Consider the following 17,721-nt stretch of genomic DNA (forward strand, 5'->3'; position numbering starts at 1 on the left):
AAAAATGTTAAAGAAAAAAGAAAAGAAAAAAAGAAAATGTAGACAACAAATATCCTGAACAGCAAATTGAAAAATATTACATTTATTGTACTCTATATGGTAATGTTTGACGGTTGATGACACAGAAAACCAAACAGATACAGAATAATTAACATATTTCTAAAGCATTACATTCAAAATTGCTATGGTCCCATGTGCACTACGAAGCAAATATGAAATTCAGAAGATAATGCTAATTTAGGGAATGTTTGGGTCTGCAAAGAGATGGCATTTTCTTGGTATCTGTTTGTGAAACATATCAGATATAAATCATTATTATTGTTAATACCAACGGTGAGGCAACAAATTATTGTTATTTTGATATTATTTTTACTTTAGTTTAAATTAGGATTAAATTTCCCAGTCTTTAACAACACAATATTTTTTTTTTAAAGAAATAGTGTATGTCTGGTATGGTTTTTCATTTGACATGATGACCATAGAGAACCATTCATTATTAAATGTATTCACAACAAATTACAAACCCTGAAATTCATATCACAACATTATGAATGAAGCCCTTAGGGGTGTTACATTTGTGATGTCATCAAATTTATGTATAATCCACTTTGACTATGAGGGAGTCAGGTGGCTGACCGGTGAGGGAATCGGGCTAGTAATCCGAAGGTTGCCAGTTCGATTCCCGGTCGTTCAAACTGACGTTGTGTCCTTGGGCAAGGCACTTCACTCTGCTTGCCTCGGGGGAATGTCCCTGTATTTACTGTAAGTCGCTCTGGATAAGAGCGTCTACTTAATGTAATGGATGAGCTTCAACGCCAAAACTAACAGTTGGAAGCATATATTTATTTTAATATGATTCCAGCTTACATTCCCAAAGTTTCCCCAAAGTCACCAAAAGGTTCCATTAAATTCCAAAATGGAATTTAATAGGATTTGCCACCCCTAGAAATATTGTTAAAAAGTGCAACAATTCCAAAGTGTATTGGTGTAAAGATTTTACAGTGATTCACTGTCACATTTAAACACCAATTAAGAGGTCAAATTAAAAGTTCAACAGCACTGTAACCAAAGACACAGGATCCTTCAAAACTCATATGAAGTTCTTTAAGCAAATATAAGAACATTTGACACAACTGCAGCATATTCAACTAAATTCTCAAGTATTTTAACAAAACTCTTTTGTGCTACACATAAAATGTGCTGTCTAACTCACTTTAACATTTATAAATCAGTCACCGGACAAAATAAATGATCCTTTCTACTTTAACATCTTAAATATAGGAATGTAAATCCACAATGCTATTACAACCGCCCTTTTGGCGTTTGAATATAAAATGCATTTGTACAACCAAGAAAGAAAGATAAATTACCACATCGATTTTTAATGGTTGTCGCTTTTCTATGTCTAAATAACCCAATATTGACCGGTAGTGAATGAATAAAAGTGTTTTGGGTGATCGTCTATAAACTACTATGTTTCAGTTCCAAAGATCAATATAGTAGCTTTGACTTGTAATATTTGAAGATGAATTCACCTCAGCTGTCTATTTCATGCACAAATCCTTAACTGACTTTGCTCTGTGTTTGTTCGTCCTCAGAATAAGTTAAAAGCATACAAAAAAATAAACAAAATACATCCTTGTCACTGCTTTTGCATTCCCTGGTTCTTAGTCCTATGATCCAATCTCAGAATATAGTTATATCAGTGTATACAACTCACACACCAACAGTTAAGGCTTTATTTGAGTCCCCCTAAAAGCTTGGTGCCCAAGGTGGACCCATATTTGTAGGTGAGTTTACTGGGGTGCAACAAAACGTAACACTGATCTTGTTTTATGCTACATCTTTCCATCTACTCATCCACTGTATGTAGTAGAGAGAGTCTTTCATATCTTCTTGAACTTGCGGCCAAGCTGATGGTAGTAAAGCAGGGTGATGAGAAGGAATATGACTTCACTGGTGAGGAGGAGAGAGGCTGGGTTTGAAACCTGGTCAACATCCAGCAGCGTGACAGACGTAACTGCAACGACACACACATGCACACACACAAATATGTAATTTTGAGTTCATAGAATTTATTTAACCATCATAGATATCTGCCAGAAACATTGTTTTGCAATGGAAAAATGAATGCAAAACATTAAACTAATATCTAACTCAACTGTGTTAAAAAATACTAAACATTTACTTTTCTGGACATCCTATAAAAATACCTACCTAAACTTACTCTCAACATAGTAATGTTCTGCTCCACAACAGACAACATACTCCAATAAGAACAATACAATATCTACACACTCACTGAACCAACAGAGCTGACAGAATATGAATACATTTATTAAGCACCAGCACTAGAGGGCAGTATGTTCTTAGTAATTTTCAATCCCTTGGGCTTTTTGTCAGCGGCGCGAGATGTAACAAAGATTGATTTTCCACTGAAGTGTGGCTTTCAGTGATGCAAGTGTGAGACAAGACTCATAGAGATAGCACAGGCTTGTGTGTTCTCTCCAGTTCTTTCTTGTTCCAATCTCTCACTCACCTAGGAACTGGACAGCCAGGTAACTTGCTTCTGTTAGGAGGGTCCACTGGAGGATGGCCTTCTCTGCTGTGTACAGGCCATTCCACATGATTAAAGAGATACCTGTGGAGAGAGAGAGGGAGTTTTGTCTCTCTGGGGTGGGTTTGTGTATGTGTGTGTGTGTTTTGTGTGTATATCTATTCTGCCACTGTTACAAAAATGAAGCCATCACACAATAATCTTAAGAAAACACAACAATTTACTGTCATTTTATTAACATTTTCACCACTGTCAAAACTATTTAAGCCAGATTGTGAAGATAATTTGATGTAAATGATAAGTGACAAAATGTAACCTTAAACAATATTATACTCCAATCAGGCAACCAGAGTTGGCAGCTGTTTCCAAACACATAACTGGTACAACTTCATAACAAGTAAACAGTACTTGGATTGGTGCACTCTGGGATAGTGAGTTAAAGTCCCCCTAGTTGATACAGTGTGCAATATAACTATGGCATCTTGAAATAATGGCTAACTAGAAAATGTATCCTAGAAATGGATAACAAATCTTTGGTTCTTAGACCGGGTCAGAAGGTCATTTCCATTGAATAGGGAGCTGGGAGTATGAGCTCTGTTGGAGTGCTTTAGATAAGCAGACATGCCCAGAGTGTGAATGTGTGTATTTATGGCTCCGTACCCCCCACACACGCCATCTTGGGACAGAGAGCAAAGGAATTATATTTTTGCCCCTGCCTGGATACATCTGCTATTAAGGGATTATCCCTTCCTAGCACATAGAGGGGTTTCTTCCTGAACCTACCCCAATCAGGGCATCGTAAAGAGACAGTGTTCCTGTTTGAATACTCAAAACACTTCCTAAAAGACTAAAGCACATCCATTCTTCTTTCTCTTCACGGATCTAAAAAAAAAAAATGGCTAAATGTAATCTATCCTGTTAAATGATCTCAGGGAAGCAATGTGGAAAGGATGCATTCCTAAGGTTTTTCTAAGGACCACAGATCCACATCAGCCACCTCATAGACCAGGATTGGGTGGTGGTGATTGTAGGAATAGGACAGCTTGCTGTTGGGTTTACTTAAAATGGATACTTAGCATTGGAGCTAGAGTATTTTCCTTGTTTTCAAGTGAATGTGTCAAGTTCCCTGAATAAGGGCTCTTATCATTCTCTCTGGAAGATGATGCACTGGTCTGCATGGAAATGTTTTGAGTACAATGATTACCATCAAATAGACTGACCATGAAGGCTTGGTTGAGATGGGGGTATTTGCACAGAGCTACCATTTATGGCCATGTGGAGAAAGGAGGAGGGCTGAAAGCTAATAGCCAAAAACACTTGTTATCCAACACAATATCATTGTTTCCTAGAAGCATTTGGACATTCGGTCAACAAATGGCTGTTTCAGACTCAAACTCAATAATAGCTTACCATAAAATATGCAATAGCCTTGGTAGCTTACACTCCAACATACCATGTACAGTCTATTAATTCACACAAATCTATACACCTATACTCCCCATATATATATTTCTTACCCATATTGTATATACATACTGTAGGGTTTGATGATTGTATGTATATAGTATATTATTGTTATGAGCCCTTACTGAGAAGTGCTCCACCATAGAGTCGAATGGAGACCTGGGTGGTGGTGAGCTCAAACACAAACTCATAGAGCTGACTGGGGAGTACCAATGCCTGAAGGAGACAGAAAGGAAATCATGTCATTTTTAGGAATTATGTTGAATTATAAGTATTAGTAATCAACAGAGTAGGGCTAGGTGACTAGTTCACTTCTGAATGGTACTTACTATCAAGGCCATGCTTGTGAACAGCACAGCGGATATGAGAATCCATACCCTGGTGGAAATACAAACAGATAGATATATTGATTAGAAACACCCCCACAGCTGTTCTGCAAAAAATTGCTCCAATCAGTAACAAAGACATGAAATTGAATTGCGACTAAGTCTTTGCTGCTCTCGAGGGTGCCCTTGAACTGATTGGAGAAAGTGATGCCATCAGTAAGTGGACAGGAATTATCATTTTGTTTTGTTTCTTACCGTAGACCTATTGGCTCTCGTACCGCAAACTTCATTTCGTTGCCAAGCATTTGGCTGATCTGGAATGTTAAAGCAAGGCACAACTACTAAGAGAAAAGGAGCCTCTCAATCAAGCATATCAATACAACACTCCATAACCAATGAACCTTTTTGCACCAGACAGTGTACAACTGTACATCTGAGAGGCACAGAGCAACAATTATGTTGACCAATGAAAACGTTGGGAGGCTGTATTAACATCACCAATTTGAGAAGCCACCCATTATTTATGAGCAGTAAACTGATGGGAATTATCTGAGCCTACTTTTGGGTGGTTTGAGTGTTCCAGTCCTGAAAGGCCTCGACACAGACGATGGATTATGCTCCAAAGCAACAAAGATTTAGTGATACAGAGACTCTGCCAGCATGGAATAGCGTACAAACAAGGCATTTAAAAAGTAAGAATGAGGAAAATAGATTTTATGGGAAAAGTTGAGTGGGGTTTTAATTCATGGACAACTCCTTTTTGCCCTGAGAAACAGCCATAGCCAGCCACCGATACTTAACAGTGCTGTCTTTGTTTCAGAGATGACTGATTGAATCTTTCTGGTTAACAAGAAGTGCAGGTAAGAATGACACTGTTGGTGGAGATGATAATGATCGTGTGTGGTATCCTCTCTCTGACTCTCCCATACACACACACACACACACACACACACTTTCTATTGCCTTCAGTCCTGTAGGCATCAAGGCTAAAAATGGGCTATGGTGAATATAGCTCATGTACTCGTACTCGTAAAAATACCCCCGATACCAAAGACCGATACCTCAATGGTAATTATGCCCTTTGAAGGTCATAATTTTTGCTTTAAGTTTGTAATAAGCACATAAAAATAATACTTTTTTCATTTGAGTAATAATAAAGAAGCTGTCCTACATTCATTAGTCTCACTGTGTTGTGCTTGGAAAACTGCCACATCGCCAAAAACAAAAACAAAAACAAAAGAAAGAAAAAAAAAAATAATTATCAGTATCGGCGAGTACCAGAAAATAAATATCGGTACTCGTACTCGGTCCTTAAAAAATGGTAGCGGTACATCCTAGTGAATTTACAGTCTCTGTCTGACACCTTTGCCATCATCTCCACCCACTTTAAGTCCTATTCCTGTCCTTTGAATTATCCGCTAGTGGATAATAAACTAAAGTAAAATATTTTCCTTCTGAAAATGGCAAATAATATTCTACTCATATTTTCGTCAATCCTATTTCCTCTCTAATGGTTATTACCATATCCTGCCAGTCCAAATTAGGTTCAAATGTTGTCCTCACACAGTCAATATTTGATGTACTGTAACCTCAAGAATAGTTGGAGCTTTCAGATAAAAGTGTAACGAGAACTGCATATCCTATATAAGTTTGTTCAGTAGAAACCTTTGGAACTCAAAACAAACATGAATACTAGATTGGAGGTACTCAAAATACTAATATACATCAGTAAATTAGTCAAAAATATGAATCTGTCTGCACACATTTTCTGGTATAGTTATTTAATACAGTTTTGGGCATTGAAGTTGTTCAAGTACACTTTTGACATTACATTTTCAAATCATTTGTGAACAACTTTTCCCACTGTTTACTGTCAATTCTAAAGTTTCCCAATCAGCAAGTTCCTAATGTTGTACAAATAAATAAAACTTAATGTTTAGTTATGGATGTCCCTCACCTTAGACCTGTGGATCTCACCATCATCATCCTCGCCTCCAACACCAAGGACCTTGCGGGTCTTCAGTCGACTGACGAGGTCCGTCTGACTGTGCTTCTTCATGAGGGGAGGGTGATGTTTGTTGCTCATGGTAGTGAGGAAAATACCTTGGGTTCCTAAAATGCAAATATAAAGAGATGGTTTAAAGGATTGATTTAGTTGTATATCGCTGCAGTTTTGAAAAAGTGATGCAACACTGACTACCCACGCCTGGGGAAAAGTAAACACTATCTCTGTGGTTACTGTTTAAAATGCAAACATGGGCCACAGAAAAAATCCATATTGAATGAAACAAGAAACAAAACCAGAAAACCCTTAAATGACTGTTTCCCCTCTACTATGCCTCTTGCTGCTTTCGTTCATCTTTGTGGACAAGATTTACACAGGTAAATATCTATATTTGGATTTCACCTTCATCTTCAAAATCAAACACACATAAAACATAGCAGGATATTTCCACATCATGTGTTACAGCTGCTGTCTAAGCATATACGTTTATTCACTCAATACAATCCCCTCCAGAGGCATAAGACACCTGCAGTATACTGATTATATGCATCCTGAATCCTAAACTACCAGTATCTTCTCATTATCCAAATCTATTACAATGCCATACATTTCTCTTTGGCAAATAATGTCAGCCTCGATAATAGTGTGTAGACTCTGAGTGAATTCAACATTTCAATAAGAAGTAATTATGCCATCCTTAATTGACAGACCAGTGAAAAGCCTCCTCTGCACACACAGTATGTGGTCCTTTATCTACATTAGACTGAATCGATGTGGGTGGAGGTATTATCTATACATCAAAAGGGTCTATTTAGTCAGGTCAATGTTGAAGCAACTTCCGGGTTTTAATCTGCTTAAAGACTGGGAAATCAATGGACAATTATGAATGGGAAACAGGTTCAATGTTTGTGATGCTTTTTGTTTTTCTGTATGAGTAAACCTTGGCAACCATGTTGTCCTCACCATGTCTGAGACTGAGATAACTGCACTTCTACAACACCAGGTCTTCTCTTAATTTAAATTATTGCCGGTAACAACTTAATGTTGGCATATTGTTGATTGCAGGAGGTCACAGATGGAGCAAACTAAGGTGCAAAAAACCTAGCCTTTTTTAAATGGAACAAAATTGAAACAATTTTGCTATCAGACAAGTCTACTAGATTTGCTTTGTTTACTTTGATGTGAAGTCACTTCCTAATTTTGTTTTTTGATCTCCATTTGATGGGAATCCAAATGAACCAATAGAAAGTAAATTAAAGCATTTAGTCCTCTAATGATTTTCCTTTCATGAAAAAGATTATGCAGCCAAAGATGTGACAAATACTTGTTTATTTGCCTTATCCTCCATCGTAATGACCACTATAAAATACTTTTTTAACAAGGTTGCTAAGCTACAACAACAGTATTATGCAGACTTGGTGACATGCTGATTTAGATTCCTTATATGGTCAATATGGCTTTTTTTCAATTATGAAAACTTCATAAACCTAACAGATATCTGGACCATAGCCAATAAACAATAACTGGTGCATTCACAAGCAGCTCCAAACTTCTATTCCATTTTTGACTATTTTGACTATTTGATAATTTAGTCTACTATTTTTGTCAATTTTCTTCTATTCCTCAAACCCTTCAACTGTCTCTGTTGCTCTCTGTTGCTCTTAAAAAGAAGAAGTATCTCTTGACAACACCAACACCATGAATACTGAACCCATGGTACCATATAGTACACTCCTTAGTAACTCAAATATCCACCACCTATATACTGACTCCAAAAATGTGTCCAGAAGTAACCCTTGTGCAACTAGCCTCCATCCTCAAAGATCAGTAAGACTGATAGTCATAAGGCGAAGGGTTACTAGTACCACAAGGGACCAGAGCATAAAAAAGAACACTTCACCCATGATTCACACTGGCATAACTGGCGCCTTCACCCAGGGTAAACAGCTTGGCAGTCATTTGGTCTTTAGTGTTTTCCTTCGACTTGCAAAAATATGACCATGTCTAGCCTATTAAGATCCTCTTTGAAACACCGGACCTCTTTAATGTGTAAAGCCTCCCTGTGTTGTTTTATGGCAGGAGAGCCATTAAGAACATGCTTATTGTACTGAAAACGGTGCATGATTCTCTGACCACTCTTGTGTCCGACATCAATCCCCCAAACCCTACCCCACACACTAGAGCACCATGGCAACAACAGTTTCCACTCTACAGAAAGGTCAGTGTTGATCTGGGTGGATTCGGGGACATGCATATTGCATGGGCTGAGGAAGCAGATGGATTATATGAATTCTACCGGCGTGACACTGTTTGGAAAGCAGGCAAGAAGCTTAGTTTCATATGTGTTCAGCAGAGGAAACACACAGAGCCAAAGGGCAAATTTGCTGTGAATAATCAAGAATGTCACCAGACATTGCTCACCAGATTTTATTCAACAAAAACAAATTATTATCAGTATCAGAGTACAATTTGTTGGACATTTTAAACCTTACAAATGGGCTACGGGAAGCAGGGGGTTAATAATAAATATTATTATTTAAGGAGGGTCGTTTAGATTCAAAGTAGTCTATTTCACCAAACAGTCCAGTTCCATCTACAGAATCACAACCAACTTCTCATTGAAAATCGGGGCAGTGTTATGTTAGATTAATGCATAAGGTCAGCCCAGATCATGTTGTTTCTATTGAAAATATAATGGCTCTGGAAGGCTAGCATGCAATGAGAGACATGATCAAACCACAGAGCATATCATCTTTATTATTATTACGTTATTATTACAAAAAAGGCCTGTTCCTGTGACTGACATACATTATTAGAAAACATGAATGGAGATTTTATTAATTATAAAGCTGCCCATTTCTTTTGGATTTTGCTTGAATTATATTTACCTCTGCCATATACCTGAGACTCTACATAGGTGACAGAGTACTTCTCACTCAAAATAATGCTCACTCAGACTACATACAAGAAGCTGATTACATCTGTGGAATTACTGCTAATAGAACAGAAACATAATGTCAAAGCCCAATAAGCACAACTATTGCATGCTCAGTGCAGGCAAGTCTAATGGTGTTAGGCACTGACACAGAGCTGGTCCAGGGGAAGTAATGCTCAGGTCTACAGGGACCACGGGCGAGGGAAAACTGAGCTGACACCATTCTCGGTGTCTGTGTCTCAAAGGCGATTCATCTTCTCACACCTGACAACCACTGCACAAGGACACACACATGCAACACACATCTCAAAATGTCCCCTTCAAGCTAAATTGATCCAGTTTCTTAACATACATATCTGTCATTAGGAAATGAACTTGTCTGATAATCTTCTCGACATCGGGATTGAACAAATCTCAACCCTATCGTTGATTCCTCGTATACACTGAATCTGTTGTTTTTCTGTCAACACTTGGTAAGAAAAAACTGCTGTTAAATTATTATTATTATCTCTTAAAATAAAACAATTCTTAAATGAGGGGATAGTCATTTATGCATGGCAAATTTAAACAATACAATTATCTTTTATTGATTAGAGTGCATTTCCTTTAACTCCAGATTTCTGTTCAAAAAGATTTTGTTCCATCTTCAAGGCTGTGCTTATTGCTGTTTACCAGTAAATGTTTGTCTAAATTGACCAAAAACATAATCAAGGCAATAATCGGGTTGTCCTCTTGATTCCTAGTTTCTCAAACATGGCATAACCTACAGAGCAGATTCTATTTAAAGATGATTCTCAGCATCTATTTTCCCATAGCCATTTATTGCTGGCAGGTAGGATGAGTTTAGATCTCTCTTGTCTCAACAGTGTTGACTGAAGTAGATGAGTTGGGGTTAGGGGGGAAGGAAGGGCTCCGGATACAGCTCTAACAAGAAGATAAATTGTCAGATAAATTGATCATTCTCTATCCAGCAGGGGCCCCACATGCAAAACAACAGGATAACACTGTGTAATAGCACCTTTTTAAATCAGCAGAGACACTGCAATGTCCAGGGCTTTAAAAAGATAAGCCCGGACTGGCCTTGGACACCTGGGACTGGTACCTGCGTCTCGACCAGGCTTTATAAGGCTTGATTAGAATGGCGAGTCAGTTGACAAATGTGTCTTGAAGTAGTCCTTTACATTTGTATATAACACAACAAATACATTAGCCATCTGCAATTAACTGTCACAAAAATAATGTCTATAGTTGCTAAGTGAAATACCCAAAGTTCCTTCATTATTATTGAAAAGAGACCCTTATCCCATCACTGTGAGTGACTTGTGCCAGCTGCCTCCAGCTGTAATCCCTTTCTACAATTTTAGCTCATGTTGCAAATTTATTTTCCAGTAATTCATGGTTTTTGGGTAATAAATATGCCTACAATATTGCCTAGAACACCCTCATTTTACTAAGTAACTTCCCATCTTTGACGACCACACTTCAATCTATTTCTAATCTTTCTCACTGTATTATTCCCTCTTCATATTGATGGCTCTACAGTATTACTATAGAGAGGTTCATTTAAATCAGCCACTACAAATAACCATCCAACCTCCAAGACAAGGAGGGGACATTTTTTAACCTGTATAATGAAACCTTTTCCCCTGACAAATTGTTAGGAGAAAACCAGTCAACTTTACTCACCATCTCTGACTTTTGGCACAGCTCTCAGAGATGTACTATATTCCAAACGATGGTGGTAGATGTCCCTTGCCAGAGTCCAGTCAACTCAGTGGGACACAGACAGAAATGACCCTGCTCTACTCTCAAACTATGCATTAGTTCAGTGACCTTGGGTATGAAAGAGTTAATGTTGGGGAAAAATCCATTGTTTTAAATGGAAGAACAACCAGCCCACCCTGAGGGCTCCAGCTCAACAAGACCATGGCTTTGCAGCCTTTTTCCAAGTTAGGAACTGAAGGCTGGAGTTACACTGAAGCTTGCTCTTAGTTAAGCTAATGTAATGAATTATCTCCACTTGCGTCTCAGTCCTCTCACACTAGACCAAAGTTTATGTCTGGTCAGCTAATGACACATACTGTATACAAGCGAGACAATTCCTGAGAATTCAAGTAACCTTAATTCCATATCATAGGTAGGTTAAAGATATAGCCCCATGTGCACATCTGTCCAATCTCCTCATATCTTCACACCTGTATAGAGGTCCTGATTTAAAATGAAGACTTGTATGTTTCGGACAGAGACCTGGGGGATTTGTTGTAGTGGAGGCAGCATGTGTAATTTATTTGCACTAAGGAGTCCATCAGTGTTAATTGACTAGAAATTATTGACCAGCCCAACTCATATGCTGGGCAGAGTAATTAGGGATTTTAGGGATGAGTGCACGGACTAACCACTGTTCCTCACCATGGAACATTTCTAGATCAATAATTTCACCCAGTGTTTTTTCCTACCATTATATTAGGGGGGCACCCCGCTCCCCCAACGGCACCCCCCACCCCCCCTGGAAGGTCAAGTTAATTTTGTAAAAAAGAAATATATCTAATATACCTAGGTCAAACACTGTCACCGTTTCACCAGAACAAATCACTCAAGCATCCAATAGGAGGGTGCATTACTAAACACATAACATATAAATATTATTGGCCATCACCACAAAAATAAGTACATGTTGGCACATGAGTGTAGGTTTAAATGCATCATATAACAAGCTACTGAGTGATCTTTAATCCAGGCTAAGGATTAATTTGAGTCGAATGTGTAATTTTGTCCAATAGTTGATAGATCAAGAAAGGCCAAATAACTGGTTTATTGTGTATTTATTGATACAATTTTCCAATTACAAATGCTCTAAACATCCCATTAACTGAATGCTTTAGAAATGTGCTAAATTGTTCCGACTCTTTCAGCCAATGTTCCCAGGGAGGTGACTACATAACTATATCAAGTTTCTTTATATCAATCTTTCTACTCTTACTTCTGATCTGGGATGTTCCTAACACATTTAACAAATTGAATACTGGTTACTCACAATGTCCAAAAGGTTATGGAAATGCCCTTTGTCAGATATTCCATGGGAGTGAGCAGGTTTGGGTCACCTCCATGACTGATGACTGAAACACAGACTCTGCTTCATGTGCAGGTGTTAAGTGCATATAGACACCCACGCCATACACTCACAGCGGGTAATGAGAAAAAAGTAGGCCCATCACATGTCCTGCTAGGAGAGGAATCACCACAATAATTGTCTTCTATTTTCCCCTGTAAGGACACATCACCTCAGAGCCTCCACAACTCCACAACAACATTCTTATGCATGTTTATTACTTGTAAATAACAAGAATACAGTGTATTATATTACAACAATCCCTCATGCCACACGCACACACTCTCTTCTTTTAGTTGTCATATCAGGTCTGAATAACAGGTCCGACAAGCACCACCAACATGATGGAAGCCATGACGATTCATCTGATAACATGGACATGAGTGAGAGTGATAGAACAGAGCTCCACAGGAGACAGGCTAGGGAAACGATTGTGACGGAGAAGTCACAATTCTACAAGAACAATATTGACTAAACAGCAACAAAACAATTTTTTTTATCTAAAGACGAAATTATCATAATAGGTATGAGCTAGGTTTGTTCTCTTGAATATTTCTATGGGGCATAAGTTCCAAAGAACTATTTTGTGCAATGCAAATAGCATTCTGCACCAGCTGCAACTTTTAATTAACTTTACTGAATGTGATTAGAGAATGCTGCTAAGAATGCAACCCTTTTGCATACTGCCTGAATTTGTGAATAATAAACTACTGATTCTCATTTTACCCATTCAGACAGGCTGTTCAATGAAAAGCCAGGGTGGAAAGAGGATGGACTTCTTAAAATTGTCCCCAGATCCACGTGTGAGAGAGAAACAAAGAGTGAGAGCCAAAGAGTGAGAGAACATGAGAGAACGTGAGAGAACATGAGAGAATGTGAGAAATAGAGAGAGAGAGACACAGGCACTCTGTTCCCTGGTGGTACACAGCAGCTTCACATCCAAGGCAAATCAGGCAAGTCAATGGCAAGGAAATCAGGCATTTGACTCAAACCTTTAACTAACACTCCCCAGCAGGTTCCTCCATCTCAACTGAGTGAATGTGACTTCTCAAACCTGAATTACATCAGAATCAAGACCAGAATTACATGAAATATTATCAGATACAATTGGCTACTGTGAACATGGATTTCTTGCAACATACAAAATACTATTAAAACACATATCACTTTTACTCCCATTTTAAAACATAACCGTTACCAAAGGGTTAGGCAAATAAGCTCCCTATTAAAATGATCTTACATTGTAACTGGCAAATTGCTTCTGACTTGACGATAACAAAGAGGGAGACCATCTGGATGTGTAAAACTGAGAGGGTGAAATTGCAGGTCAAGTTCAGTCATGAGTCATCTCAAATCCCATCTCCCAATCTGCATGGGCTGAAACAGAAGTCTTAGAGAGCCCATACAAAGAGCTGTCTTTGTGATTCTCTACCAGTGGATTTCAGAAGGTAAAAACAAGACAGGTTAGTTACTTTAAGGCTCATGTTGATCTTGTCAAGACTACTGTTTAATGTGTTATGTGGTTTGTTCAAATCGGTGGAATTTCAATGTCCTGTTATTCAAGAAACATCTTAGATGACCAACACAACAGGAGTGCAGTTGCTAAACTGACATCTTTAAGGACTGATTTTCTTAAGCTTCAAAGGCAAGTGTTGCAGACATATTGACATACAAATAAGTCTTCAAAACGGACCATGGACATTCCTAAAAAGAAAACATAAATGTTATAATATTAAACACCAATATTCATAATTTCACGTCAATATGCTATTCAGGTGGGCATGTGGGTTCACTGCCCTTGAAATGTACTTCAGAGAATGAGTCAAGCATTGAAAAAAACAAGCCATCAACTCATAAAAAGTTCAAAAACATACAAATGTCATAAAAATGTCTCAGAGACAGTGAAAATAATACCTATCCTTCCTCTGCAGAGCCATTTGAAACTGTGGCTACTCAATGGACAGAAATTAATTAATTTATAAAACTATTAGGTTGTCTCCCTGGCAGGCCATTGGCTGGAAACAGCTTGACCTCAGCTCAATCACACACCAGAACATGTGGAGCCATGCCAGATCCTGTCAATTGTCCCCGTATTGGGATAATCAGCAGGCCTCTAAGTGCATCATTCTTAAGGCAGACGTGATGGAGGATAGATCGCCTGCCTTTGAGTCTGTTTCTCTCCTCAGCAGTTATTGTACTCATCAACTTCAAGAGGAGTCATTCCCGATACCAGAGCTACTCTGGGGCCACTTCAATATGGTGAGAATGGCGGAGGGGACATAATTTATGTTTTGTACAAAGCTATGGAAAACACTCAGAATACTAAGCATGTAACTGAAAGATGCACCCCATCCATTCCACATAACAGAGCAACAAAAAACAGACCTTTATCTCTCTCTCTTTCACAGGGCTTTGATTAGTGCATTTGTGAGCAGCACAAACCCAAATGCATTAGCTGTAGGAGCACAGCCCAGATGGCTGCAGAATAGCAGCTAGTGAACTACCATCAAACCCGAAGGCACACTATAAAGAGACATTAAAGCTCTATTTACAGCCATGTAAAAGCATCTGTATGAGATGAGCCCACATGCAGGTGCTGATCAGCTGACTTGAGGTGGAACCCTCAGTTGGGGGGGGGGGGGGGGCACATAGGAAATGCATTAGGAGACCACAGGAACTGAGCATCTTTGATCACAGATGTGTTGAATAGATACAGTGGACAGTCTGGCTTGAGGAACTAACATGTAGCGTGACATTACTCTGATGAGATAGATTGTGTCATTGATCATACTGAGAGGTGTTCACAACAGCAACTGCCACCAGGGTTTTGGGGAAACAAACTGGTTTTCGCACATCCTCTTCCAGGGATTCCAGTGTGAAGTCAGCCTGTTCCCATGAGTGTAACAGCACTTTCAGTTTCTCACTACCAAAGCTCCAGATGTCACTTGATCAAGCTAGCTCATTGGTAGCCTATATCACCGCAATTATCTTCCTCTGCAATCATTACAGGAGAATAATTGCTGTGTATTTCCTTTCACTATTGTGATTGGTTGTCAATGAAAAATGAAAAAAGGAGCTACAACCCTCTTGATGGTGATGAGGTCTTAATAATGACATACAAATACATATTTAATATGCTACAACAAATATGTTAATAACCTTGCTGCAGTTATTGCATTAAACTATATTTAATACTAAGTCGTTGATTTATAAATCAAATATCCCTCTACAGATGGTGGACTGATCCTAAACAATCATCCATCATTCAATACAGGGTTAACCAAAGCAGGGAATGTGGGAGGATGGAGTATGTGGTTATCTATTTTCCTAAATGTAGGGAGGGATACAACCCTTGAAAATTGTTTCCAGTTTCCTATAAATGTGTCAGATGACCAATGTTAATACTACTAAGAGCAAATGGAAAGTCAGCCAGTCAAAATATCATAAAGAGCAATAAACGAACTGCAATTAAATTAGATACGCAATTAGATTTAGCAATTTAAAAATTCCCAAAATAACCCGCTCTTAAGAAAGCTGCAGTTGGTGTAGGCTAGAACAAAAGTAGATTAAGGAGTAGCCTATGGTAGGAACTAAAAAGAGACTAAACGTAGAAACAAAGAAAGTAAAGTAATCATCGAGGTAACATGTTCCGTCTGTCAAATGCGACAATATACAATATGATATTGAAAGGTATTCAGAATTATTCAGTTTGACCCTGGTCTGTGCCAAGCGGAAGCACATTTTGTCTATCTTCAGGCTTCACGTTGCATGCAAAAAAGCATAGGCTATTTAATAGCCTACTAACGTCTACAATCGACAGTTCATCAACTGATTTTTTTTTTACAAATAAAACATTGACGTGCTGACTTTTTACAATCTTCATATGGCTTCCTGTAAAATCAGACATTATTTATTATGAAACAAAGCGATAAACTAAAACTGTGCAAATACATTCTGACAACAGTCAGTTCTTGTTAATAAAGTAAGCTGGTTTCTTACCTTTGAGAAACGTTTTCCCAATAGTAGTTAACTCCAAGACAGTCTTATTCCTTGCGGAACATCTCACTGTGAAGTTGCTCAACACCCGCAGAAGCAGAATCCACGACAAACCATGTTTACCGTAACTGGAGGGTTACATGTTTTCGCGGGCAAAATGTGTACTGTAGTTCGTAGCAGAGGTTTTATTTCTCAATCCTGCAGTTGTTCTACTTCCAACATTATTTTACCAGAATGATATCTCTGTCAATATCGTCATCTTAATTAACCAGGATATTAAAAACAACCAGGACTGTCTGGATACATATTTAATAGACATTGGCTTCTTAAAAACTGAATTCTGAAATATTTTGCATAATTTACTTTTTTTTGTTCTTTTTTTAAACTAGATTCTATAAATAAACCAGTAACAATAATAGTAATTTTCCTCTTGACAGAAGATATACAGTGGGCTATTTATTTCATAGGAGATTATATTCTTTGGATACATGTAAATTAGCATTTCATATTATTTCAGCATGAAAGTCTGAAATTATTGTAGGGCCTACTGGTAAAGATCTGTCCCAATACACTAATGGCTGTACTTTTTCAACAAACCAGAACAAACCCAATCAGAATGGTAGGTCAAGGATGCTGAAATTTAGTAAAAGCAAAACAGCTATTTACTACTACTCTCTGGTAAATATGATCTTGCTTTGATGTGAGCCTATGCAGGCAGCAAGGTAAAAAAAAAGAGTTCACATGAATAATGTGGGTTGTTGGGTTAACACACACAGCTATGCCTCATAGGGGAACGCCTAATGAAGATACATGTCCCGATACGCCTACACACTGCTGTGCAAGAACACACAGTACACACGTGACTGTGTACACATACACATGTATAAACACAAAAAGACATGCAAGTACATGGAAGTGCACTTACACACAAAAACACAGGGGTCAGGAGGGATATAAAATACCCTCACTCTTTCTTTTGCACCATATTCATGATACACACATCAACTCTTGAATTGAGTTTACTAGAATCATCTCCCCTGTGAATTTCTTGAAACACAAACAATTCTGTGGACTATTCTCAATTATAACACGTGGGCTTGCTTTCTTCAGCCGTGGATATCCTGGAGGTCGTAATCAGGGAGAGCAGTATACATCTTGCAGGAAGGGATGAATACATTGGGTTCAGTACAATGCTACCCTGCAACTCCTGTCTGCTGCTCTCACTTTCTAAAGAGGTGCTCACAAAGCAATCAGAGACAAATCACATCTCCATAATAAGGCTATAGAATAACTTGAGCAGGAAAAAAACTACTGTATTTGCCAGACAGC

General features: G+C 38.3%; 1 protein-coding gene across 2 annotated transcripts; it reads right to left on the minus strand.

The window, feature by feature from the left end:
• Positions 1 to 65: 65 nt before the first annotated feature.
• Positions 66 to 16,535, minus strand: LOC134028255 (tumor protein p53-inducible protein 11-like). 2 transcript variants are annotated; one of them, XM_062471719.1, is made up of 8 exons: positions 16,396 to 16,535; positions 6,305 to 6,459; positions 4,603 to 4,661; positions 4,351 to 4,399; positions 4,147 to 4,237; positions 2,540 to 2,641; positions 791 to 2,020; positions 66 to 606 (listed from the first exon to the last, which is right to left on the minus strand). In XM_062471719.1, exons 2-7 carry the CDS (start codon positions 6,431 to 6,433, stop codon positions 1,887 to 1,889), a joined length of 564 nt encoding a protein of 187 aa, XP_062327703.1. In that variant the 5' UTR covers positions 6,434 to 6,459; positions 16,396 to 16,535; the 3' UTR covers positions 66 to 606; positions 791 to 1,886. The 2 variants fall into 2 exon arrangements, with proteins under 2 accessions (XP_062327703.1, XP_062327704.1); XM_062471720.1 differs by lacking the exon at positions 16,396 to 16,535 and adding an exon at positions 10,974 to 11,066.
• Positions 16,536 to 17,721: the final 1,186 nt, after the last annotated feature.

This window comes from Osmerus eperlanus, chromosome 10 (genome assembly GCF_963692335.1).
Source record: "Osmerus eperlanus chromosome 10, fOsmEpe2.1, whole genome shotgun sequence".
Taxonomy (NCBI): Eukaryota; Metazoa; Chordata; class Actinopteri; order Osmeriformes; family Osmeridae; genus Osmerus; species Osmerus eperlanus.

Bases quoted from the DNA above. Each gene is read 5' to 3' on its own strand.
- LOC134028255 (XM_062471719.1), bottom strand. From the start codon at position 6,433: ATGAGCAACAAACATCACCCTCCCCTCATGAAGAAGCACAGTCAGACG. The intron at 4,400-4,602 runs GTAAGAAACAAA...TATTTCCACCAG, and splicing joins CGAGAGCCAATAGGTCTACG to GGTATGGATTCTCATATCCG. The intron at 4,238-4,350 runs GTAAGTACCATT...TGTCTCCTTCAG, and splicing joins TCACAAGCATGGCCTTGATA to GCATTGGTACTCCCCAGTCA.